The 24,472-nt window shown below is 40.0% G+C and overlaps 1 protein-coding gene across 3 annotated transcripts in view; it reads left to right on the forward strand.

The window, feature by feature from the left end:
• The first annotated feature begins 5,077 nt into the window (after window positions 1-5,077).
• RINT1 (RAD50 interactor 1) overlaps window positions 5,078-24,472 on the forward strand; it is a 35,540-nt gene continuing 16,145 nt past the window's right edge. Inside the window, exons 1-4 of one of the 3 annotated variants that reach the window (XM_054564644.1) lie at window positions 5,078-5,246; window positions 5,723-5,768; window positions 10,942-11,126; window positions 19,757-19,998. In XM_054564644.1, the coding sequence (XP_054420619.1) occupies window positions 5,205-5,246; window positions 5,723-5,768; window positions 10,942-11,126; window positions 19,757-19,998 (515 nt within the window). In that variant the 5' untranslated portion in view covers window positions 5,078-5,204. Of the gene's footprint in view, window positions 5,247-5,722; window positions 5,769-5,799; window positions 5,850-10,941; window positions 11,127-19,756; window positions 19,999-24,472 lie in introns of those variants that run through there. The other 2 variants (XM_054564641.1, XM_054564643.1) reach the window with 2 other exon arrangements.

Genomic DNA, 24,472 nt, shown 5'->3' on the forward strand with positions numbered 1-24,472 from the left:
GGCCGGGCTCGCACACGTGCAGCGCAGGGACGCGCTGCTGCTCGCCGGCCCCTCCCCCGGGGCGGAGCTCGTCCTCCGCGGCCCGCCCCACCCACTTCCCGCCGCACAGCGCCAGGAGCAGCGTGTCCGCAGGAGCAGTGTGTCCGCAGAAGCTGGGGCCGGACCCCTTGGCCTTCTCAGCTGCGAAGTGGGAAGCTCACAGTGGCTCATTCACTCCGCGAGCTTCCCAGGCGGTGGCACCCGGGTTTTGGCGAGAGCAAAAAGTGATTTTATAGGCACCAAAGAGTCCTTTAGATGACTATTAAAGCAGCGATCGACCTCGGAATGTTAGTTGCATTCTAACAAAGCTTGCTTCCGCAATTATGGCCCTTTTATGTTTCCTTCCACCATGCAGTTAACTTAATAATTAATAAAGATCACATTATGGTCTATATTGTTCTATGCATATAATTCCTTCCAATGCCATGAATCCAAAAGCACCATTTTCCTAATTCTTCGATTTACCTGCATGCTTAATCGCTCCCCATAGGATCCCCTTCAAGAAACCTGATCATAGCAAGTTTGTGCTCTGTGCAAAGAAAAATAAAATGCAATACTCTTTCCCTGCTGTCTAAATAGCACACGTTTCCAGACCAAATCCTGTCCTCAAATAGCTTTTGCACATTTAATATTTAACCAAACTTCAATCCTGAGTGAAAAACGAATGTTATTTCAAGTCCTTTTATTTTTGCTAGGCTTTTTTCTTTTAAATTGTGGTAAAATATACGTAAGATAAAATGTACCATTTTTACCATTTTTAAGTGTATAGTTCAGTAGTATTGAGCACACTCACTTTGTTATGCAACCATCACCACCATCCCTCTCCGGAACTCTTCATCTTGAAACTCTATGCCGTTGATTCCTTAGTCTTTCTTCCTCCTAGCTCCTGGCAACTGCCATTCTATTTTTCAGGTCTCTATGATTTTCCAGTTCTGGGTAACTCACGTAAGTGGACTTATACAGTATATGTTCCTTTGTGACTGGCTTCTCTAAGCATAATGTCCTTAAGATTCATCCTTTTAAGGCTGAATAATATTCCACTTTATGTATACATCACATTTAACAGGCCCATTGTCGCTAGGGTTGCTTCCCTCTTTCGGCTATTGGGATTAGTGCTGCATGTTCATAGCAGTGTTAACAGGGTGTACCAATATTTCTTTGAGACATTGCTTTCAGTTTTTGTGCGTGTATATACCCAGGAGTACAATTGTTATATCATATGGTAATTCTATTTTTAATCTTTTGAGCAATCACATACTGTTTTTCATAGGAGCTATAGACTTGTTTTTAAAATTTGGGTTTACATGTGGAGATCTAACTGAATAGAGATAATTCTCTCAGACTGGTAGGTTTCTACACTGCCTAGATTATTCACCTCAATTAAGTATCTCAGAGAGTTTTCTGTTCCTAATGCATGTGCAATCGCATGTCCTTGGGCTATGGTTAATCCATAGGAAATGTCCCAATGGCAGTAACTGCAAATATTTTTATCACAACCACACAGTAACATTTAATCATAAACTTTTAATTTTTCATACTTTAAAAAGTGTCTCCTCTGAGATTTTGGTCCAACTCCTCACAAACAAGTGTAGAGAAAAAATGTTCACATTTCTTTGGCCAGTAGTTGTATTCATGGACAGAACTTACTCTCTCTGCATTTTGTCCTAAACTGCATTCAGACAAGTGAAATATCCATTTTTAGCTTTTTGTTTTTCAAAATGGCAGCTCTTTATTGGCTTTTAAAGTTAAAATAATACAGAAGTGACCACAGCTTCTCCCCCATTCCAATTCCCTTTAATAAACATTTAACAGTTTAATGTTCTCCTTGACTTTAAAATTACAACATAACATATATATTATGCATAATATTGGGGATCCTGCTTTTACCTCCACACAAGACTATGGAGTGATAAGTGCCTCCATAGGATGGCACTACAAACAATTTCCTGTTTTATCCTTATTACTGGCTAGTATTCTGTCCATCTTAGATGCCAATCTTCACTTCTGAGACTATAGTTAATAGTTTTCTGTGCTCCCTCAATCATTGCAAATATTTTTCTCTTGTCAAACCTACTGCCCTCAATTTTAAATTATTTATTTTCATGTCCATTTCCTTAACCAGAAAGTGAATTCTTCAGAAGCAAAAAATTTGAGTTTAGAAGAAGTTAAAGAAGAATCATTTTTCTTCTTCTATTTTTATTTTTCTTGGAGTTTTACATGTTTGCGATTTAGTCAAATAATTATGTAGAAACCCTGCAGATTTTGCAATGGAACAGCAGAGACTGTCTCCCCACTCATCCCTTTACATGTTTTCCCCGCTTCAGAGGCAGTCATTTCATCTTTCAACTGGTTATTTTGATATTTACCTTCATTTCTCTATATAAAATATTTGCATTGCTATTTCTTGGCTTCTCACTTTTAGGTATTATCTATTGACTTCAGTTAATAAAAAATAAGAATTTAGCTCTTCTTCTTTTCTCCATTCTTTCTCCCACCCTCTCCATACTTTTCATTCCTTTATCTTCTTAATGCAGTTATATTGTACTTTATAAAAAAAATTTGTTTTTACTACAATATAACTATTCACATCTTGGGCAAAATAGTACTGTACACTGTAATGACCTTTTTTCTCCTATGCAGCTTTTTGTTTTTCCTGCAGTTAGTAATTATTTTATTTTAGTTTACTATTCATCACTTAGCCAAGGCCTGGTTTTCTAATGATTGTATAAATCTCTCCCTCCAGAGATTGAGATAGATGAGGTGTTCTATCAGTTTCTCCTCCTCCTCCTCCTCCTCTTCTTCCTTTTCCACTTCCCTTCCCTCTTCTTCTTCCTCCTCTTCTTTTTCTTCTCCTTCTCCTTCTTCATTTTTTGTAGAGGACAATGCATTCAGTTTTATTTCAATCAATCACAACACTTTTTTTCCAACTGCACAAAGTGCATCTAGAATTTGCTATTACAGATAGACTTTTTAAAAGGTTTTCTGTGACAATATGGCACACCTTTCTGAAGGTATCTCTCCTAGAGCCTCTGACTTGTACCAGCCTGTCTAGTGTACAGTCGTCAGAGCATCACTTCATTTTTCTCCTGTGTTGTATCTTGTGTTCTGTATATCCTATATTTTCTTTTTTCTTCATTTAGTCCTTCATTCTAGGGAGTGAAACCTCCAGAAGCTTCCTGAAAAAAGAAAAAGTAAACGAAATAGAAAATTTTTGAAATCTTGAATGTCTGAACATACATTTATTCTTTACCCACATTTGATTGGCAGTTTACTAATCAAGCAAAAAATTCCAGCTTGAAATAAAATCCTTTCTGAAATTTGATAGACTTGCTCCCATGTCTGCTAGCTTTCTTTGTGACTATTGAAAAATTGAAAAATATCCTGAATATTTATCCTTTGTTTTTCTCTCTCAAAGCATAGGGTTGTCTTTTTGCCACCAGGGTTCTGTAGTTTTACAATGATAACCTTGGGGTAAGTCAACTTTTGTTCATTGTGCTAGACACTCCATTGGCCCTTTCAATCTGGAGGTTATGACTTTTACTTTGGAAAATTTTCCTTGAATTATTTTGTTGATGATCGCTGCTTCCCCTAACTCTTGTTAGTTTTTTTTCTTTTGGAACTCTTATTTTTCAGATTCTGGACTCCCTGGATTGGCCCTCTAATTCATTTTTCCTTCCTTCCTTCCTTTCCTTCCTTCCTTTCTTCTTTCCTTCCTTTCTTCCTTCCTTGATTTTATTGATTTATTTCTAGACAGAAAGAAAGGGAGGGAGAAAGAGAGGAAGAGAAACATCAATGTGTGGTTGCCTCCCGATTGCTCCCACTGGGGACATGGCCTGCAACCCAGGCATGTGCCCTGACTGGGAACTGAACCGGTGACCCTTTGGTTCTCAGGCCAGCACTCAGTCCACTGAGCCACACCAGCCAGGGCATATTTTTTTTCTTTCATTTTTTTGTCCTTTTGCTTTCCCCCCACTATTTCCCATTTTCCAACTCTTTCATTGAACTTTTCATTTCTGCTGCTGTATTTTTGTCTCTGAATGCTTCTTTTTAAATACTAATCTGATATTTTTATGGTTGAATGGTATCTCATATCTCAGGGTATTGATTATACACACAATTTTTAAAAAATTTTTCCTCCTGCCCTGGCTGGCGCATCTCAGTGGATTGAGTGCCGCCCTGGGAATCAAAGGTTGATTCCCAGTCAGGACACATGTCTGGGTTGTAGGCCAGGTCCCCAGCATGGGGCTCGCGAGAGGTTACCTCACGTGGATGTTTCTCCCCCTCTCTTTCTCCCTCCTTTCCCCTCTCTCTAAAAATAAAAGAGAAAAGAATAAATAAAATGTTTCCTCCTCACTGAGTGGTTTCTGTTTCCTAAGGGTTGCTGCTCCGCCCCCGCCCCCCGCCCTTTCTGTCACTACGGTACCTTTCACGTAGTTTCTGAAGTTGTCAAATCCCTGGGTCCTCTACCTACCTCTTGCTGTCGTGTAATTCTGTTCCTTCTCCCTGGCAAAGGGCAGGTTTTGGGGCGATCTCTGCCCTGGGTAGAGTGCATATTAGATTCTGAGTCCTTTTACTCCATTTAGCTCCCATGACATTTACAACCAGATTTGTACCCTTCCCGCAGAAAATTGGAGGTTCATCAATAGTTGACTAACCAGCCTTAAAAGAAAAGATCCAAAGATAATAATATTGGAAATATCCCAACTAAAGAGCCCCACCGAGTTACACTAAAGCTAGTCAACAAGCCTCTTCACTCTCCTACAATATCTGAAATATCGTTTAAAATATAAATCGAAATGATTCATATCGAATTTATGGTGTGGAGAAGGAGATACTTTCAATCTCCATCATTAAGGGTGAGGGGGAGGAGGTTTTACGGAGGTTGGGAAGGACCTCTCTTTCTCACGACAGCCTGACGGGAGAAGCCCGCGTCCAGAGAGGCACACTGGGAGCCTGGCCGGCAGGGGGCGCCACAGCACACGGCGGGCAGCCCCGCGAGCAGGGCCTCTCTGGGAGAAAAGGAAGAAAGCAAAGAGACGGGAGGAAGTTGTCCTAAGGCTCAGCTCTGCAGTTTCCGAGGCGGAGCTGGTGGTGTAGCTGGCCGCGGCCTGAGCCCACAGGCCACGCTGGCTGCGCTTGGAGCCGAGGACTCGCGAGAAAGCGGGATGCTCCTGGCAGGCCAGATCGGCGAGGGGCAGGCAACCCCGGTGAGGCGGCCCTGGTGGCCAGGGGAGGGGACACTGATGGCCCGGGGAGGTGGCACAGATCTCGACCTGGGGAGATTGTTTCAGTGAGGTAGCCCTGGCGGCGGGCTGAGGTCGTGGTTCCGGGGGCCCGGGGGACATGGCCCTTGCAATCTGGTAAGGTGGCACAGACCTACCAGGGGAGGTAGTCCCAATGCTGCAGCTGTGGCGATCCCGGAGCGATGACACATCCTACTGGGGAGGTAGCCCTGGCGGCTGGGCAAGGTAACGCCAGCGGTCCTGTGGAGGTGACAGTGGTGGCCGTAGGGAGGTGGCTGTTTTTAGAACCCGTATCAGAGAGCCTTGGCCGCTCAGGAAGGCCACGCGGGAAGGCGTTTGGGACCTCGCAGTCCTCCTGTGGGCCTCCTCCGGGAACCTTCTAAGAGTCCCATTTATCACTTCAGTTGTTAATGTTTTTGTCACACTTGTTCACCTTCTAGTGCCGCTCTGAAAGTGGTGATGAAAGGAAGAACGTGGAGGAGAAAAGTAAGCAGACTCCCTACACCTAGCACTGTCTACCGCGCCGTCTCTCCAAACTCAGCCCTCCAGGATCTGCATCCGAGAAGGGTTATTTATTTATTTGTTTATTTAGGCTCTTTCACTCATTTATTATCCTCGCCTGAGGCCTTTTTTTCACTGCTTTTAGCGAGAGAGGAGCGGAAAGGGTAAGGGAGAGAGAGAGAAACATTGATGTGTGAGAGAAACATCCATTGGTTGCCTTTTGAAAGCGCCCTGAAAGGGCGTGGAACCGCAACCTTATAATTGTGAGTCCTCGCTCCAAGCAACTGAGCCACCCAGCCAGGGCCCAAGAAGGGTCTTTTAGATGGGGAGGGGGGAAGAGGAAGGGGTGGGGGGGGGAGAGAGAGAGAGTTTCTGTACAGTATGCTTGCAGAGTATTATATACTCACTAACATTATACACATATTTTTGTCTTTCTAAAGTTGTAAAATGTGGGATGATTTGAAAAAGAGCACTTCCTGACCCCAACCTTGTGTTGGTTTCACTGGAGTTCTGCCCATCATACTGGATTCATAATAATTGTGGTCTGCCTGTTATTTTAATGAAACACCAACTTTTTAAGCATTGGGAATTTGTAGGTGCTGACAATATAGGAGAGATGACCAACACCTTAACTGGGTTCAAAGGAATCAAATGATCACTGTTCAGTTGTACTTGACCAGTGAATCTGCACTTGAAAATTGATCTGAGAAGAGCACAATAGATAACTTGGTTCCTGAATCTTGAGCTGGACAAGGGAGAGGGAAAAGGCTTAATACCTCCATTTTCTACTAAGGACAGAAGCATATGTCAGGGATGGGGACATTAATCATTTTACTTAGTTCTTTGCTAAGCATGTCAGGCTTTTGGAAATTAAGGATTCTTCAGGCGCTTTTGAAGTGAAATTTATTGGGGGAGGAAGGGAAAAATATGAAAAAGCCATTCTGTCAGAGCGTTTTTGGTTCTGATTGTGGCAAATAGTCTGGGAATGATAGGTTACAGAAAGGGTGCCCATGTAATTGTACCATGTTAGCTTTAGGAGCTGGGCTTGCCCTTTACATTGCCTGCTGATATAATCTGCATTAGAAAGAAAGCTCTAACTAGTCCATAGCATTTGACAAATCAGAGCTGCCACAACTCAGCTCCTTTTCCTTAAAGGATTTGAGAGTACCTCATATCTTTCGGTGAAACCCTTCCCTTTTTCACCTTTGCCCATTCAGATGCCTGGGAGTTGATGCCTGTTGAGGTGTCATATTAATAAAATGATAGACACAGACTGTAGACTTTGTCCTTTTTCCTCTTTTGGTGTGGGCAACATCTTTGCAATTAGATACTCTTTACAAAAAAACAAAACAAAACAAAAACCAGAGAAAAGAAGAGACATAAAACCCTCCAAAATCACTAGTGTGCTATTTTAAAGAATAACATTCAGCTAAGAATGTGCTGCATTTAAATGTTTATATCAAGAGTATAATTTTTTTTAAAGTGAAGATAGAATTTACTCCCTAAGCTATAGCAACCTTAGTGTTCACAAATATTCCCTCTGCACACAGCCCTGTCTGTGTCTGCAGATACACCACATAACTCACTTGTTTTATTTATGATACATTAAAAAAAGAAGACATCGTAAGCCCTGTATGTAATAGTGGATGGTTTTTTCTGCTCAAGTTTGAAAGAGAAGAAAATAAGAATATTGGATTGAGAGTAAAAAAATATGGATTTTAGTCCTATTTACAACCTTTAAGTGTAGACTGGGAAAATGTTATAATTTATAGTTAGGAAGTTGAGGCATGGACTTTCACTAGTTTTGCTTCTACCCCTAGTGGGCTGCTGGTTCTCATACCATGTGAACAGGCTTTCAATTCTTATAAGTTGAATAAAACAAAGGAAAACTTATTTTGGGGGGTTGAAGAGAGGAATTTACCCAGTACTAAACACACAGGTATATATTTTGTTAATCTTTTCAGAAATAGTTAGACAATATATGAAAGTTACATTTTCAATTTAGGCCCATCTTTATTCATACTTCCTTTTTAACAGAAGAGATAGATGTTTTGTAATGAGGCTGATTATAACATCTAGCCTTTCATTTAAACTTCATTTTTGTTAAAGAGCAAAGTTCTACAAGGGCAGTTCCAGGGAAGAAGAGAGGTGAAAGAAGTGAAGTCCAACCAATGCTGCTCCCCAGGAGGCTCTGTACTGTTCCCCCAATTTTATCTTTCAGGCACTCACCTTTTTATTATTATTTTTATTTTTATTGATTGATTTTATAGAGAGAGGAAGAGAGGGAAAAACATTGATTTTGTTGTTCCACTGACATGCATTCACTGGTTGTTTCTTTTATGTGCACTGACAGAGATCAAACCCACAACCTTGGTGTATTGGGAGAACACTAACCAACTGAGCTACCTGGCCAGGGCTTTTTTTTTTTTCCCAAAAGAAATTAGTATAGTCCTTGTTTCTAAATATATGCTAGTTCAGTCAAGCTTTTAATTTGTTCATAGATTCAGCATTAATGGTTTGTTTAGAGAGGACCAAATCCTTCAGCAAACCTGTAGAGAAATGCACTGTACTTTCATGTTTATTCTAATGTTCAGTTTCCAAGAAGTCCTTGCTCACCTTCTCTGGAGCCTTATTTTATAACATTTATTTTCATATGGAGATCAGTCTAAATTTTTACATTGTTTTTGTTTTCCTTTTTAATTTCTAGGTGCTACTCAAATCTAGGGAGATTAGGCCCTGTATGCGGGATAATTCAAGTTGTGGACTGAGTTGAATTGAGCATATTTAGTATCAGGGAACTTAATGGATGCACCATGAAATGGAGGTACTGTCATAGCAAGTTTGACCCGAACTTCAGCTTTCTAAACTTCTCCAGGAAGAAGCAAATCATAGTAACCAAAAAAGGATAGCTTACACATGGAAGCAGATACTTCAAAGAGAAATAGTTTATCTTAGCACACTGGGGGTGAAGTGGCAGGAGAAAGATATGTCAGCCAAGTGTGGGTCATGTCACTCCTACCTTCTTTGCCAAGAAGCTACTGTGAGCCTTCAGTTTTCTTTGGGATTCGAGGCATGTTCAGGAAGCCACCCTGGCACAGATGGTCAGCAAAGCTGTAGCTGGAGATACTCTGGAAAAGAGGAGCAGTGCTGTTAGTCCACATATTTAGGACAGTGGAAAATAATTTAATTCCTTTGCGATGGATTATGTGTTTACTAGAAATTTGTTTTCTTAAGTATATTGTTTAAATGAAAATGGCATATCATTATAAGGAGTAGACTCTGGGAAATATCACACACTAAATGGGATGAGAGCAGAGCTACCCAAAGCAAGTAACTGTTGCCTCTGCTTCCACACTTCTCCAAGAAATGGCTTCAGGGTTCCAGATCATCTGTTTTTGTCACATTTAATAGAGAAATGCACTGTACGTTCATGTTTATTCTAATGTTCAGTTTCCAAGAAGTCCTTGCTCACCTTCTCTGGAGCCTTATTTTATAACATTTATTTTATAATATTAAGTCCATTGTGAATTAGTTCAAGACTAGAGTATTTGCCATGGAAAGACTCTCACTTTAGACTGTGCAATTTAGCGAATGCATCAGCTATTTAGAATTTTTCCTCATAATTTGTGTTTTCTTACAGATTTACTTAAAAGTTTTTCTGTTTCTGACATGGACATCTTCATACAATGACATTTAAAGGTTTTAAAACTTTTTTACTCTTACATAAGGTGGAGTTTTTACTCATTGGTCACCCTTTCAAATTTTTTCATATGCTTGAAATCTTTCAAAACAATTTTTTTCTTTTTTTAAGATCTTGAAACCAGGGTCCTCCTTTGATATTCTTCAGACCATACCATCACCCTCCTTACAGATTTTTTAACTATATTACTAATTTCATAAAAATAGTACCACTAAAGTCAGATTTGACCTTTTTTCCCCAGTAATCAAATAGATTCTTAAGAAATAAGGTCTTCGGGAAAAGTTTAGAATCTGCTTTAACTGCATTATCATGTCAACATCTATGAGAACTATGGTTATTAGGACTCTAGGAATTTCTCCTTCACTCTGAGGAATTTCCTGAGCTCTTAAGCATTTTGTAATACTTGATCCATAGATTGCTTTATAGTTATTCATTTGGGTATTTTTGTGTGTGCTATACACACAAAAAATATATGTAGATAATATACACAAAAACACCCACAGGAATATATTTATAGTGTAGATATACACATATATGCATAAGCATGTATATACACTATATATTCATTTGGGTATTTTTGTGTATGTACATATTTGTGTTTGTGTGTGTGTTTGTCTGTCTGTATGTATGTATAGTCTGTCCAGAAGGTATCCAGCCATGTAATATAAAAAATAGAGACTTTTTTGAAGAAGGTACAAGATACAAGAAACATTGTACATAGGACAATATTGCCTCAGTCCCCTTCAAAGAAAGCTCCTTGCCACCCCACACAGTTCTCCCAATTGCCATCAGCTGCCCCGTCATCATATTTTCCTATATATCATTGACGGTCTAAAATCTCTTCCCTTTCAAAGGTGATTTTAGTTTTGGGAAAAGCCCAAAGTTGTAGGGCACCAAATCTGGGCTGTAGGGGGTGCTGAGTCACCTGGGTGATTTAATGTTTTGCCAAAAAACCCTGCTACAAGATGTGATGCATGGGTGGGTGCGTTGTGATGGAGCTGCCAATCCCCAGTTGCCCATAGCTGCGGCCTTCTGAATCATCCGAATGATTTCTGCAGAGGAACATTCAAGCTTAACACAAAATCGGATGCAGATTCGTTGCTTTACTCTATCAGTCATTTTGAACGTCGTGGCCACACAGTATACATGCTCACTCAACAGCGTCTTCTGCCCCCACTAACTAGTACACTGAAATTGTCATGGTTCAGGCATGTGTGCATTCCTGTACACTCTCCTTGGCTGCCAGGTTACATGGATGTTGTACAAACCGTACTTGTTTTATTAACAATGGCTGGACATTTTCTGGACAAACTATGCATACACACACACTACTGATCATATAGGTAGTTTTTTCTTTAAATTATTAACTTTTGAAGGTGGATATATTGCCTTGTCTATCTTTTGGATTTCCTTTAACTCTCTTGCTGGTGCTGAATAATTGTTTTTCTTTCATTTTAGGTGATTTAAATATTGCAGCTCTTTTTGAAAATGAAAAAGTCAGTGAAGGTACAGATAATGGTGATCTTCCTGCCTATGTGTCTGCATTTATAGAAAAGGAAGTTGGAAATGACCTTAAATCTTTAAAGAAACTTGATAAACTCATAGAACAGATGACAGAAAGTAAAATGCAGTTAGAAGAACAGGCAAGTATTATAACTCACTGAAATAATATCAGTAGTATACTCACTGTAATTAATATAAACTTAAGCATTATCATATAGGGAATTTTGAAGATACAGATTTTTGACAAACAGTCTTAGTTATTTTAAACTGTTTAGTGGGTTTTAAGAACTTATAGTATACTAGGTAATTAACAAAATAGGTAGAAGACATAGTTCCTACTGATACGATTTATGTCTTGGAAACAATAATGGCTAACATTTGAAGTAGCTTTTCATACAATGAAAAATTCAATGTGCTTTTACAAGTAAGTAAATTCATTGTATATATGCACTAATAGGGGAAAAACTTGACAATAAGTATAACATAATGTTTATTTCTGTGTGGTTTAAACATGATTTATTTTCTTCATATCTTTCTGTATTTTCAAGGTTTTTTTTTTACAGTGAACATATTACTTAAAATAATTTTTAAAAATTCCCATGATTGTAATCTTAAAAAAAATAAATGGGTCCCTGTACTTGAAATAGTGTGTTTGTCAAAGATGAGATTTGTATTGTGTAACTACTAAATTGGGGTAAGTACGCTCTGTGGGTATATTGGTGTGTCAGCTCTAGGTTGTCAGTCTCTCGTGTTTTCCTGTCCCTAGCACCTCAGGCCTTTCCATCTTCCTGTGCTTTCACCACATCTGTAGTTAAACTCTGTTTAGCCCAGCTCTGTCTTCCTTGTCACTCCTGCAAGCGAGTCGCGGTGGGCTTTTCTGGAAGAAATCATATAGCTGAGTGGAGTCATGCGGCCATCGTGTGTGCTCTTCTGTTGCTCTGATTGTCCTTTCATGGGAAAGCTGGCTCCTCTGCTACTCCCCTCAGCAGTTCTTCAGAAATCTCCCCAAGACACCTACCCCACCTGGGTATTCTGTCCTTTTCCCAAACAAAAACTTGTGGACTTCTACCATAAATCTGTTGAACGGTCTACCTCAAATTCCACAAACTGACTTGTCATCATTCCTACTTCTTAACTCAGAGAGGATCAATGAAAGGTAGCCCTTGTGCCCCGATCCTGCCTGCCAGCTCTGTGAACTTGCTTCACTCTTTTATAATTTTATCCTTTGCTTCTCAAACAGTCCTGTCCCCTTAGCACGTGGAAATACCCAGATCTTTTCCTTAAAATTTAGACAACAAAACACCTTACCCTCATTTTTTAGTAGGTGTTAGTCCCTTTGTTTTTACTTTTAGGCTTCTTCAAACAGTCAATTTACTTTATATCTGTCTCCATATCCTAAGTTTCTTTCTTTTTTAAAAAAAATATGTTTTAAAATCCTCACCAGGGATATGTTTATTGATTTTTTAATTTTTAAAAAAATTTAATCACTTTATTTTTTATTTTTTAATTATTTTAATATATATTTTATTGATTATGCTATTACAATTGTCCTATTTTTTCCCCTTTATTCCCCTCTACTCTACAACGCCCCCCACTCCCCGCTATTCCCCCTTACTTCATGTCCATGAGTGGTACATATAGGTTCTTTGGCTTCTCCATTTTCTATACTATTCTAAATTTTCCCTGCCTATTTTGTACCTACTATTTATGCTGCTTATTCTCTACTTTTTCCCCCATTCTTCCCCTCCCCCCATCTCTGGTCTCCATTTCTATGATTCTGTTCCTGTTCTAGTTGTTTGCTGAGTTTGTTTTTGTGTTTATGTTAAGGTTCAGTTGTTGATAGTTGTGAGTTTGTTGTCATTTTACTGTTCATAGTTTTTCATCATCTTCTTTTTCTTATATTAGCCCCTTAAGATTTCATATAATGAGGGCCTGGTGATGAGGAACTCCTTCAGCTTTACCTTCTCTGGGAAGCACTTTATCTGCCCTTCCATTCTAAATGATAGCTTTGCTGGGTAGAGTAATCTTGGATGTAGGGCCTTGCCTTTCATGACTTTGAATACTTCTTGCCAGCCCCTTCTTGCCTACAAGGTTTCTTTTGAGAAATCAGCTGAGAGTTTTATGGGATTATGCATCCTTTTTAAGTAACTGTCTCCTTTTCTCTTACTGCTTTAAGATTCTCTCCTTATCTTTTAATCTTGGGTAATGTAATTATGATGTGCCTTGGTGTGTGCTTCCTTGGGTCCAACTTCTTTGGGACTCTGAGCTTCCTGGATCTCCTGGAAGTCTATTTCCTTGGCCAGATTGAGGAAGTTCTCCTTCACTATTTTTTCAAATAAGTTTTCAATTTCTTGCTTTTCCTCTTCTCCTTCTGTCACCGCGATAATTCAGATGTTGGGTCATTTAAAGTTGTCCCAGAGGTTCCAAAGCCTCGCCTCATGTTTTTGAATTCTTGTTTCTTCATTTTGTTCTGACTGAATGTTTATTTCTTCATTTTGCTCCAAATCATTGACTAGAGTCCTGGTTTCCTTCCTTTTACTGTTGGTTCCCTGTATATGTTTCTTTATTTCACTTTGCATAGCCTTCATTTTTTCCTTCATTTTGCAACCATACTCAACCAATTCAGTTAGCATCCTGATTACCAGTGTTTTGAACTGTGCATCTGATAGGTTAGCTACAGGTTCATCGCTTAGTTCTATTTTTGGAGCTTTGATCAGTTCTTTCATTTGGGCCATATTTCTTTGTCTCAGTGAACCTGTTACATTGGGAGGGGCAGAATCTTAGGTATTAGCCAGGGCAGGACAAACCAGGTTACTGCATTATGATGCTGTCTGTGGGGGAGGGGTCCGAGAGGGAACAATGCCACTTGCTCAACTCTGCCTGCTTTCAGTCACTTCTGCTACCAACAAACAAACTGGGCCCTTGTAGTGCTGATCCCTGGGTGGGCGGGTTTCTGTACGTTCTAGGACCCCGTGGGTCTCTCCAATAGACTCTCCTGCGAGGCTCGGAGTTTCTCCCACTGCCACAACCTCCACAGGTTTTTATCTCCAAGGATTTTGAGGCTTTCTTTTCCTGCGCTGAAACCCTGGATTATGTGGTCTGTCTTGCTCCCAAGCTGTTCCTCCTGGTTTATCCTCATGGAAATGTGGGACTGCCCAGTCCTCCAGCAACTGCCTCGCCACTGCATTGCCGCCTGGTACTCCAGCTGCCACCTTGCCGCGCATCCTCTCTACCTGGCTGCCTATCTCCACCCCTTCTTCTGGTCTGGATGAATGTTTCTTCTTTAGCTCCTTGGTTGTCAGACCTCCACACAATTCAATTTTCTGGCAGTTATGGTTATTTTTTGTTTTTAAATTTGTTGTCCTTCTTTTGGTTGTGCGAGGAGGCTAAGTGTATCTACCTATGCCTCTGTCTTGGCTGGAAGGTCTGATTTTTAAATTTTTTAAAGATTTATTTATTTTAGAGGTGGGGGAGGGAGGGAGAAAGAGAAGGAGAGAAACATCTATGTGTGAGAGAGACATCGATTGGTTGCCTCTCGCTCACCCCGAAATGGAGACTCAGCCCCCAACCCAGCCATGTGCCCTGACAAAGAATTGAACCAGTGACCTTTTGGCTTGCAGGCCAGCACTCAACCCACTGAGTCACACCAACCAGGGCTCTACTTCCTAATTTTCCATTTGCTCTGTGACCCATTGGAATCAGGCTTGTTTCCCTGATGACCATGGAAGCTTTTGCTCAAGTCCTTAATTGAACCTTAAATTCAGTATGTCCAAAATGGTACTGATCCATCTTTTAAGATGCTTCCCCATCTTGGACGTATCTGTCACTCAGGCCTGAAACCCAGGAGCCTTCCAAGACTGACCTCTGTCGTCTTTACTCTTCCCTATAACCAAGACATCTGAGTTTTGCTTCCTTAACATCTTCCACCACCTCAGTTTAGGGTTGCATTCTCTCTTGCATTTGATGGTAATGTGACCATCTTATGTATTCTTCATACTGCTACAGTAAGTTTCCTTTTTATTCCTTACAGTAATATTGTAATATGTGAATAAATCAAATATTATAAAATATAGTTATATAGTTAAAATATTTTTTGTATATGCATAGCTTAACTTTTTATTATTAATATAATATGGGACTTGTCTCCCCATTAATATAGATATTTCTTTATTTTTTATTTTTTAATGTATATGTTATTGATTATGCTATTATAGTTGTCCCAGTTTTTCACCCTTTGCCCCCTCTGCCTGGTACCCCCCCTTCGCTCGAGCATTCCCCCCCACCGATAGTTCATGTCCACGGGTCCTATGTGTAAGTTCTTTGGCTTTTCCATTTCCTATACTATTCTTAACCTCCCCTTATCTATTTTGTTCCTACCAATTAGGCATCTCGATCCCTGCACCATTTCCCCCATTCTCCTCCTTCCCTCTCCCAGCTGATAACCCTCCATGTGATCTCTATATGACTCTGTTCCTGTTCTGGTTATTTGCTTTGCTTGTTTTTAAATACAGTTGTTGATGTTTGTGAATTTGTTGCCTTTTAATGTTGATGGTTTTGATCATTTTTTAAAAAGTTTTATTTATTTTATTTATCTATAGAGAGAGGGGAAGAGGGGAAGGGAAGGAGAAAGAGGGAGAGAAACATTGATGTGCAGGAGATATGTCGATGGGTTGCCTCTCTCATGCCCGCAACTGGGGACCTGGCCTGCAACCAGGCATGTGCCCTTACTGGGAATTGAACAGGCAACCTTTCAGTTCACAGGCTGGCAATTAATCCACTGAGCCACACCAACCAGGTCTCTTCTTTTTCTTAAATAAGTCCCTGTAATTTCCTGTATTACAGGAAATTAACATTTCCTGTAATATTGGCTTGGTGTGATGAACTACTTTAGCTTTACCTTGTCTGGGAAGCACTTTATTTGCCCTTCCATTCTAAATGATAGCTTTGCTGGATAGAGTAATCTAAGGTGTAGGTCCTGGCTTTTCATGACTTTGAATATTGATTATTTCTTGCCTGCAAAGTTTCTTTTGAGAAGTCAGCTGACAGTCTTATGGGAACTCCTTTGTAGGTAACTCTCTGCTGCTTTTAAGGTTCTCTCTTTATCTTTAACCTTTGGCATTTTAATTATGATGTGTCTTGATGTGGTCCTTTTTGGGTCCAACTTGTTTGGGACTCTGTGCTTCCCAGACTTGTATGTTATTTCCATTGCCAAATTAGGGAAATTTTTGTTCATTACTCCTTCAAATAAGTTTGTAATTTCTTGCTTTTCCTCTTCTCCTGGCATCCCTGTGATTCGGATGTTGGCACATTTGGAGATGTCCCAGAGGTTCCTAAGCCGGTCCTCATTTTTTTTTTCTTTTTATTCTTGTGTCTTGAGCTCCTTGTGTGGGAGCACACACAAGTGTAGCTACTACCTTTTGGAAACGGAGGCAGAGTGCTGACTGTGTCTGGCTGGTTGTCAATGCTTTTGAAATTGTCTTTTCTGTGGCCATGTTGGCTACAGTAAGTGAGGTGGCCACCAGTGTGGTCTGAGATGTCTTGGTGCCCTAAGAGTCAGTCTCATGATTGTCTGGATGTAACCAAGTGCCATACATTTTCTGAATCTGACAGTTTTTTCTCAGGTTGGTTTTGTGAAGAAGTATCTAGTTTAGTTCTTCATGTAGTATTTTGTACCTTTCTTTTGGCAAAACATGGTCTGTTTTTAAGCATTTTTATGTTTTCTTCCTTAAAAATATGGCTTCTGTATTTCTGCTATAAAATATAGCAATAAATGAGAAGTGCTACAAGGTGTATTCTTAAGCACTGTAAGGTACTGTATCATGCTAGGGTCAATAAAGTTCACAGAAAACAATAAAAAAAATTCTTGTGTCTTCTTTTTGTTCTGGTTGAATGTTTATCTCTTCCTTATCTTCCAAAAACCAGTTTCTTTCCTTTCTCTTTTGGTTTCCTGTGGATTATTCTTCATTTTACTAAGTGTAACCTTCCTTTCTTCCTTTATTTTTTTGCCATATTCAAGAGTTCTCTGAGCATCCCAATAATCAGTGTTTTGAACTCTGCATCTGATAGGTTGACTATTTCCATTTAGCTTAGTTCTTTTTCTGGAGTTTTGTTCTTTTCTTTTCTTTGTCTCCTTAATTTAGCAGCCTCCCTGTGTTTGTTTCTGTGTATTAGGTAGAGCTATTTTTACTCCCTGTCTTAGTAGCTTGGCCTATGTAGAAATGGCTCCTGTGAATTGTATGGGGCAGAGCCTTAGGTAATTGCCAGGGCGAGGCAACCCATTTCACCACTTTGTGGCTTTGTGGGGAGGGCTCCAAGAGGGGACAATGCTGCTGCCCGGCTTCTGGCAGTTTGCCCGACACTCACTCGTGTCCAGTCATTCCTCCCCCTTCCTATATGCAACTGGAGCCCTTCCAGCTGCTGCCCCAGTGGTGAATCCTGGAGTGGGTGGGTTTGCATTTGTTGTAATACGTTCTAAGGCCGTGCTGACCCTTAAGTGGTGAAAATTCAGCAGTTTCTTCCGCTGTCCCTACCCTCACTGGTTTTTACAGCCAGAGGTAATGGGGATCTGTCTTCCCGGTGCTGGAACCCTGGGCTGTGCGGTCTGGCCTCAGGCTGGGCTCGCTCACTGCCAAGGTATCCTTCCCATCCATGCTGCTGCCGCAGCCGCATTCCCACACCACACCACCTCTCTGCCTATTTCTGCAGCTCTGCCTCTCTGCCGGTCTGTATGAATGTGTCTTCTTTAAATCCTCGGTTGTTGGACTTCCATACAGCTCAATTTTCTGATGGTTATAGGTGTTACTAGTTTTGACATATGGTTGTAATTCTTTCTATGGTTGCACGAGGAGGCAAAGTGTGTCTACCTATGCCTCCATCTTGACCAGAAGTAGACCTATCTTTTTAAAGGTTTTATGATATTCAAATACAAGGGGGAGTCCTTCAAAAACAGAATTTATTTATAAAATATTGTGTATTTATTCTTACATGTTTAAACTTCAGTCACATTCACCTATCAAGACATTTTTTCCACTGCTCGAAACAGTTTTGGAACTCATCGATTTTAATGCCTTTTAGTGGTTCTGCCGTTTTTTGTTCCACCTCATCCACACTGGCAAAATGTTTTCCTTTGATGCCTTTTTTTCATTGAAGAAATGAAAAAGAGTTGCTCTGGGTGAGATCGGGTGAATAGGGAGGGTGGGGCATGGGGGTCATGCCATTTTTTGTCAAAAACTGCTGAAAACTCAGCATGGTACGGGCAGGTGCACTCATAAGTCACCCATCATGAAACGGACAAACACCCTGAAAGAGTCTTCAAAAAATTCACTGAAGCCCAACTCAGCCATCACACCACCATCAGCTGGTGCACTGATACAGAGGGGTTCCCAGAACACTCACCTAGTCGGGGAAGCCTGCACTACAAGGGGCCTGGCCTCCAGAAGATAATTCCTTTTTTTTTTTTTGAGTCCCTGCTTCGTATGGCTATACATACATAATTTATTTAACCGTTCTGTTACTGGTTGACATTCTTGCTGTTTTCAGTTTTTATTATTACACATAATAGGAGAATAAACATAACTGTTCATCACCTTACCATTCTGTCATAAATCTAACTGAATTATTCCCTTTTTAAAAACTTAATGGAAAAAGCCTACATTTTTCTTAGGCGCAAGATGCTACCTGTGATTTGTTTTCTCCCTACCTATTGAGGCTCATCTCTTCTCTCCATTTTTTTTAAAACAAGACTTTATTTTAAAAGATTTATTTATTTATTCATTTATTTATTTTTTAGAGAGGGGGGAAGGTGGGGAGAAAAACATTGATGTATGAGAGAAACATTGATCATTGCCTCTCACATGCCCCCACCAGGGACATGACCTGCAACCCAGGCATGCGCCCTGACAGGGAATGGAACCAGTGACCTTTCAGTTTGCGGGGCAGTGCCCACCCCACTGAGCCACACCAGTCAGGGCTCTCCACTTTTCTTTGAATGTATTCTGTGCCCTATTCAGATTTTTGCTGTTCTTTGATCATGACTAAACTATTCCTTCTCTCTGGAAGGACCCTTTCCTTCCATAGTTCCCTAAAAAATTCCTACTCATCCTGCAAAGGGCTGTGCATGATCCATGCAAGCACAACTGCCTTGCACCTCAAAATATTGCTACTCAACATGTGAAGCTTGTTAAAAATGCAGAATCTCAGTCCCTATTTCAGACTTACCGAGTCTGAATTGGCATTGTAACAAGGTCTCTACGTAATTCTGTACATTCAGGTTTGGGAAGCACTCCCTTAGTACACATTGCACCTAGCATCTCTTTTACTTCATCAATCCACTGTTGTAATATTTGCTGACATCTTTCTTCCATAGCAACTGAACTTAAAGGCAGATGCTGTGTCTTATTTATGTCTATCCATAGCACAGTGCTTGGTACAATGTAAGTGTCTAATCAGTGTTGATTAAATTGAAATTCTTCTATAATTTTTTTAATATATTATAGTGATGCCTAATATTTGTGTATGTTCTTCCATATGGCTGGACTCTGAAAGTACTGAGTTTTACTTCATGAAGACAGATCCATAGATGCTTACAATGGTCCACTGTGATATACCTCTCCCTACATAGGTTTTGTAGGTACAAGATACAGAAATCAAATCTTTCTTTTGACACTTTTAGTTGACAATTTTCAATTGTTTTTGAAGGTAATGAACTAATAAAAAAGGTTATGAAAATTTTACCTGATTGCCACTGTTTTTTTGTTTTTGGTATGGTCAGGTGCTTACAATTTCATCGGAAATTCCTAAAAGAATACAGAATGCCTTAAAAAATGCAGAAGAATCAAAGCAATTTCTTAATCAGTTTCTGGAGCAAGAGAGTCATCTCTTCAGTTCCATTAATAGCCATTTGCAGACTGCACAGCCCTGGATGGAAGATCTTGGGGCCATGATTAAACAAATTGACGAGATTGAACGGCATCTTGCTTACCTTACATGGATTTCACAAATTGAAGAACTAAGGTAAAATTGTCCTCTTTGTTCTCATAATTATTATTTTCCTTTGAGGCTCTGTCTTAGAGAGTGCATACGTGCCATTAAATAGCTGAGTTAATTAAAGATTATAATGTAATTTTACCCGTTGTTATGAAAATAGCATTATGATAATGATTCCTTTATTGTGAATGAAACAAACTTTTCCGGGATCTTAATTTGCATTTGAAAGAAAGTAATCTAAGTTAAAATTTTAAGTTCTATAAGTTGTATTGTGAACACATGATAAAAACAGTTTTTATAATGTCAGATTAATAAAATATCCCCTCAGCGTGATAACATTCCTTTTTACTTTTTAGAGATGGTTACTTAATTAAATGGATTGCTTTCACCTTAACTTGCATTTTTTTCAATGGGAATAATCTCTCAAGAGCAGTAAGTGTTCTTAGATGAATAATAGTGTCCTTCTGTGGGTAGGGGGGGAAGTACTTTTTTAATTGATTACATAACACTAGTGGTTGATTGTGTCAGTCTTGCTTTTCAAACAAACTAAATAAACATTTCTGTCTAGACTGGCAGATTATTTGGTTTCATTATATAGTCTCCCAAATCCTCTATACTGTACTATTTCATCTTTGCTTTGTTTTAACTACCCTTCCTTCAAAGCTGTCAACAACTGCTAATGTCTGGAAGACTTGATGGAAAAAGTCATTCAAGAGTCTTGATGTCCCATTTTAAATGTATTATAGTTAATATATTTTATGTTATTTCTTCCAAAGAGTAATACCATCACGTTGTCCTGCATAAGTTTTCTGAGATTTTAAAGAATTTTACATGTCAGTACAGTATGAAAATCTTTGTTTTGCACACATATTTTACCTTTACAGAAAAAATGATATGCCTAAGGTTGTAGTTGTTTTTAGCGATTCCAGGAATTGAATTAAGCTTTTTGGAGTATCTGCTTCTTGTTGAGGTAAATTATTTGCAGTGAAGGAATTTTATTTTATTTTATTTTTTTTATTAAGTACATTTTATTGATTATGCTATTGCACTTGTCCCATTTTTTTCCCCTTTCCCCCACTTTGCCTGGTACCCCCATTTCCTCCAGTGATTCCTCCCTCCTTGGTGCATCATGTCCATGGGTTGTACATATAAGTTCTTTGGCTTCTCCATTTCCTATACTATTCTTAACCTCCCCCTCTCTATTTTGTACCTACTATTTATGCTTCTTATTCCCTGCACCTTTTCCCTCATTCTCCCGCCATTCTCTCCCTGCTGTTAACCCTCCATGTGATCTCCATTTCTGTGATTCTGTTCCTATTTGCTTAGTTTGTTTTTGTTTTTTTAGATTCAGTTGTTGATATTTGTGAGTTTGTTGTCATTTTACTGTTCATACTTTTGATCTTCTTTTTCTTAGATAAGTCTCTTTAACATTTCATATAGTAAGGGCTTGGTGATGATGAATTCCTTCAGCTTTTCCTTGTCTGGGAAGCACTTTATCTGCCCTTCCATTCTAAATGATAGCTTTGCTGGATAGAGTAACCTTGGATGTAGGTCCTTGCCTTTCATGGCTTTGAATACTTCTTTCCAGCCTCTTCTTGCCTGTAAGGCTTCTTTTGAGAAATCAGCTGATAGTCTTACAGGAACTCCTTTGTAGGTGATGCTCTTCTTTTCTCTTGCTGCTTTTAAGATTCTCTCTTTATCTTTAACATTTGACATTTTAATTATGATATGTCTTGGTGTGTGCTTCTTTGGGTTCTACTTGTTTGGGACTCTGAGCTTTGTGGACTTGTATGTCTATTTCCTTTGCCACATTGGGGAAGTTTTCTTCCATTGTTTTTCAAATAAGTTTTAAATTTCTTGCTCTTCCTCTTTTCCTTCTGGCACCTCTATGATTCGGATGTTGGAATGTTTAAAGTTGACCCATAGGTTCCTAAGCCTCTCCTTTTTTTTTTCTTTTCGAATTCTTGGTTCTTCTTTCTCTTCTGGTGAATGTTTATTCCTTTCTATTGCTCCAAAGCGTTGATTTGATTTCCGGCTTCCTTCCATTCGCTGTTGGTTCCGTGTATTTTTCTTTATTTCCCTTTGTATAGCCTTCACTTCTTCCTTTATTTTGTGGCTGTACTCAGTCATTTCTCTGAGCATCCTGATAACCAGTGCTTTGAACTCTGCATCTGAGAGGCTGGCTATCTCTGTGCTGCTTAAGTTTTTTCCTGTAGTTTTGATCTGTTCTTTCATCTGGGCCATATTTTTTGTCTCCTCAGTTTGGCAGCCTCCATGTGTCTCTGTCTCTTAAGTAGAGTTGCTTTGACTCCCCCTGTTGGTGTACCTGTTCTGTTGTAAATGGGTGGAGCCTTAGGTATTTGCCAGAGCAGGGCAATCTGCTTCACTGCTTTGTGGTGCTGTATGTGGGGGAGGTGTCAAGAGAGGGAACAGTGCTGCTTGCTTGGCTCTTGCCCAGTTCCCAGTCACTTCCCCCACTTCTGCACGTGACTGGCACCCCTCCAGCTGCTGCCCTGGTGCTGATTCCCTGAGTGGGTAGGTTTGTGTATGTTCTAGGACCCTGTAGGCCCTTTAAATGGATTCTCCTAAGAGACTGGCAGTTTATTCCTCTACCCCAACTCCCACTGGTTTTTATAGGCAGAGGTTATGAGGCTTTATTTTTCCTCATGCTGGAACCCTGGGCTGCACGGTCTGGCCTGGGGCTAGAATCACTGGTTACCCAGGTGTCCCACTGGTTTTTATCCACCACATGTGAATGTGGGACTGTCCATTCTGCTGGCCACTGCCTTGCCACTCTACACTGCGTCCTCTTCACCCCAGCTGCCCGTCTCCTCCCCTCCTACCGGTCTGGATGAATGTTTCTTCTTTAATTCATTGATGGTTGGACTTCTATACAGTTTAGTTTTCTGGCAGTTCTGGTGGTGGTTTTTAGATTAGTTGTTATCCTTCTTATGGTTGTGCGAGGAGGCAAAGCATGTCTACCTACATCTCCATCTTGGCTGGAAGTCTGCAATGAAAGAATTTTAAACCTTGCTTTAGTTTATTTCTTTTTTCCTTGCCCCTCTGAAAGAAAATACCAATATGGGTAATATAAAGACCTTTTTAAGTTATTGTAATAATAGTCTTATTAAATATAAGCCTGAGTCATGTAGTAGCCAAAGAATTTGATTAATGAAAAATAAGACCATGATTATGGATAGCCTTTTTCTGGTATCGAAATTGTTTAAAAGAAAATGCACCCAGGGAGTTAAATTAGAAACAGGAATCAAATTCATCATCAGGTAGACCGCAGTTATTTCTCTTCATAATAACATGTTCTTTACCATAGGTCTTTAGGGACACATGTCTATTTATATCTTTCTTTTGGGCTCCTGAGACTTTCCTTATCTCCTAATTTCTCTTTAATGACCTGTTTTTTATTCTGTAGGACTTATTTTTTTTTTTAAGCAGTTTCTTCCTTCCAGAACTAGCATCCTTATGTTAACGCTGTTTCTTGAATGCTACAGTTCAACAGCATCATTATGAATGAACCCTATGACCCTTGGCTTTTCCTGTGCTCTGAATGTCATGCTTCATTGTTGTGTGGGGATGTATTTCATTGTATCCTTGAAAGCGATACTCCTGTAGTCTGTGGTTACTTGTACATTTAAAATTCTTTTGTAACATTTGTACCTTTCTTAAACATGGTAGTCTTCCTTTTAACATAATGCAACACTTAGTTTGGATTTATATGTCTTTGAGGTAGGAAGAACCTTGTACAGGAGCAGTCACTTGTACAAGCTAACCATCAGAACAAGCCCCCAAGAGGAAATACCAGTGCCATAACATAATTGCAGAAATGGTAGATTTAATAATACCTAAAGGGAAAAAAGAAGAATGTCTGCAATGCTGAGATAACTATAAAAGACAAAGTCTGTTGGAAATATTTTTCTTTAAAGATTTTATTTGTTTACTTTTTAGAGGGGGGAAGGGAGGAAGACAGAGAGGGAGAGAAACATCAATGTGTGAGAGAGATATTGATTGGCTGCCTCTCACATGCCCCCAACTGGGGACCTGGCCTGCACACCAGGCACGTGCCCTGACTGGGAATCGAACCACCAACTTTTTGGTTCACAGGCTGGCACTCAGTCCACTGAGCCAGACCTGCCAGGGCAAACTCTGTTGGAAATCTTAATAAAAATTATTAGTAAGGGAGAAGAAAGAAGAGTGAGAGAATCATTGTCTAAATTGGCTAAAAGGGCTGACAGAATAATACAGACAGGAGCTGAGTGTTCTTTTTGCGGCCTGAAGCAGTGACGGTGGAAAACAAAGGTGGCTCATGGAGAGAGAGGGAAAAATGCTAGTGCATAATGGGGCTGGCAGGATGGGCTCCGCATCTGTAATTGTGAGGAGCGCGCGGTGCCTGCCCCAGGAGCGGAACTGAAGCGGCACACCACACCGGGGCTGAGAGTCCCAGCGCGGTACCAGCGCGGTGCCCGGGCGCCCAGGGGCGAAGTTCACA

The sequence above is a fragment of the Pteronotus mesoamericanus genome, unplaced genomic scaffold (genome assembly GCF_021234165.1).
Source record: "Pteronotus mesoamericanus isolate MK-2021 breed Mesoamerican mustached bat unplaced genomic scaffold, CSHL_Meso_final scaffold_85, whole genome shotgun sequence".
NCBI lineage: Eukaryota > Metazoa > Chordata > Mammalia > Chiroptera > Mormoopidae > Pteronotus > Pteronotus mesoamericanus.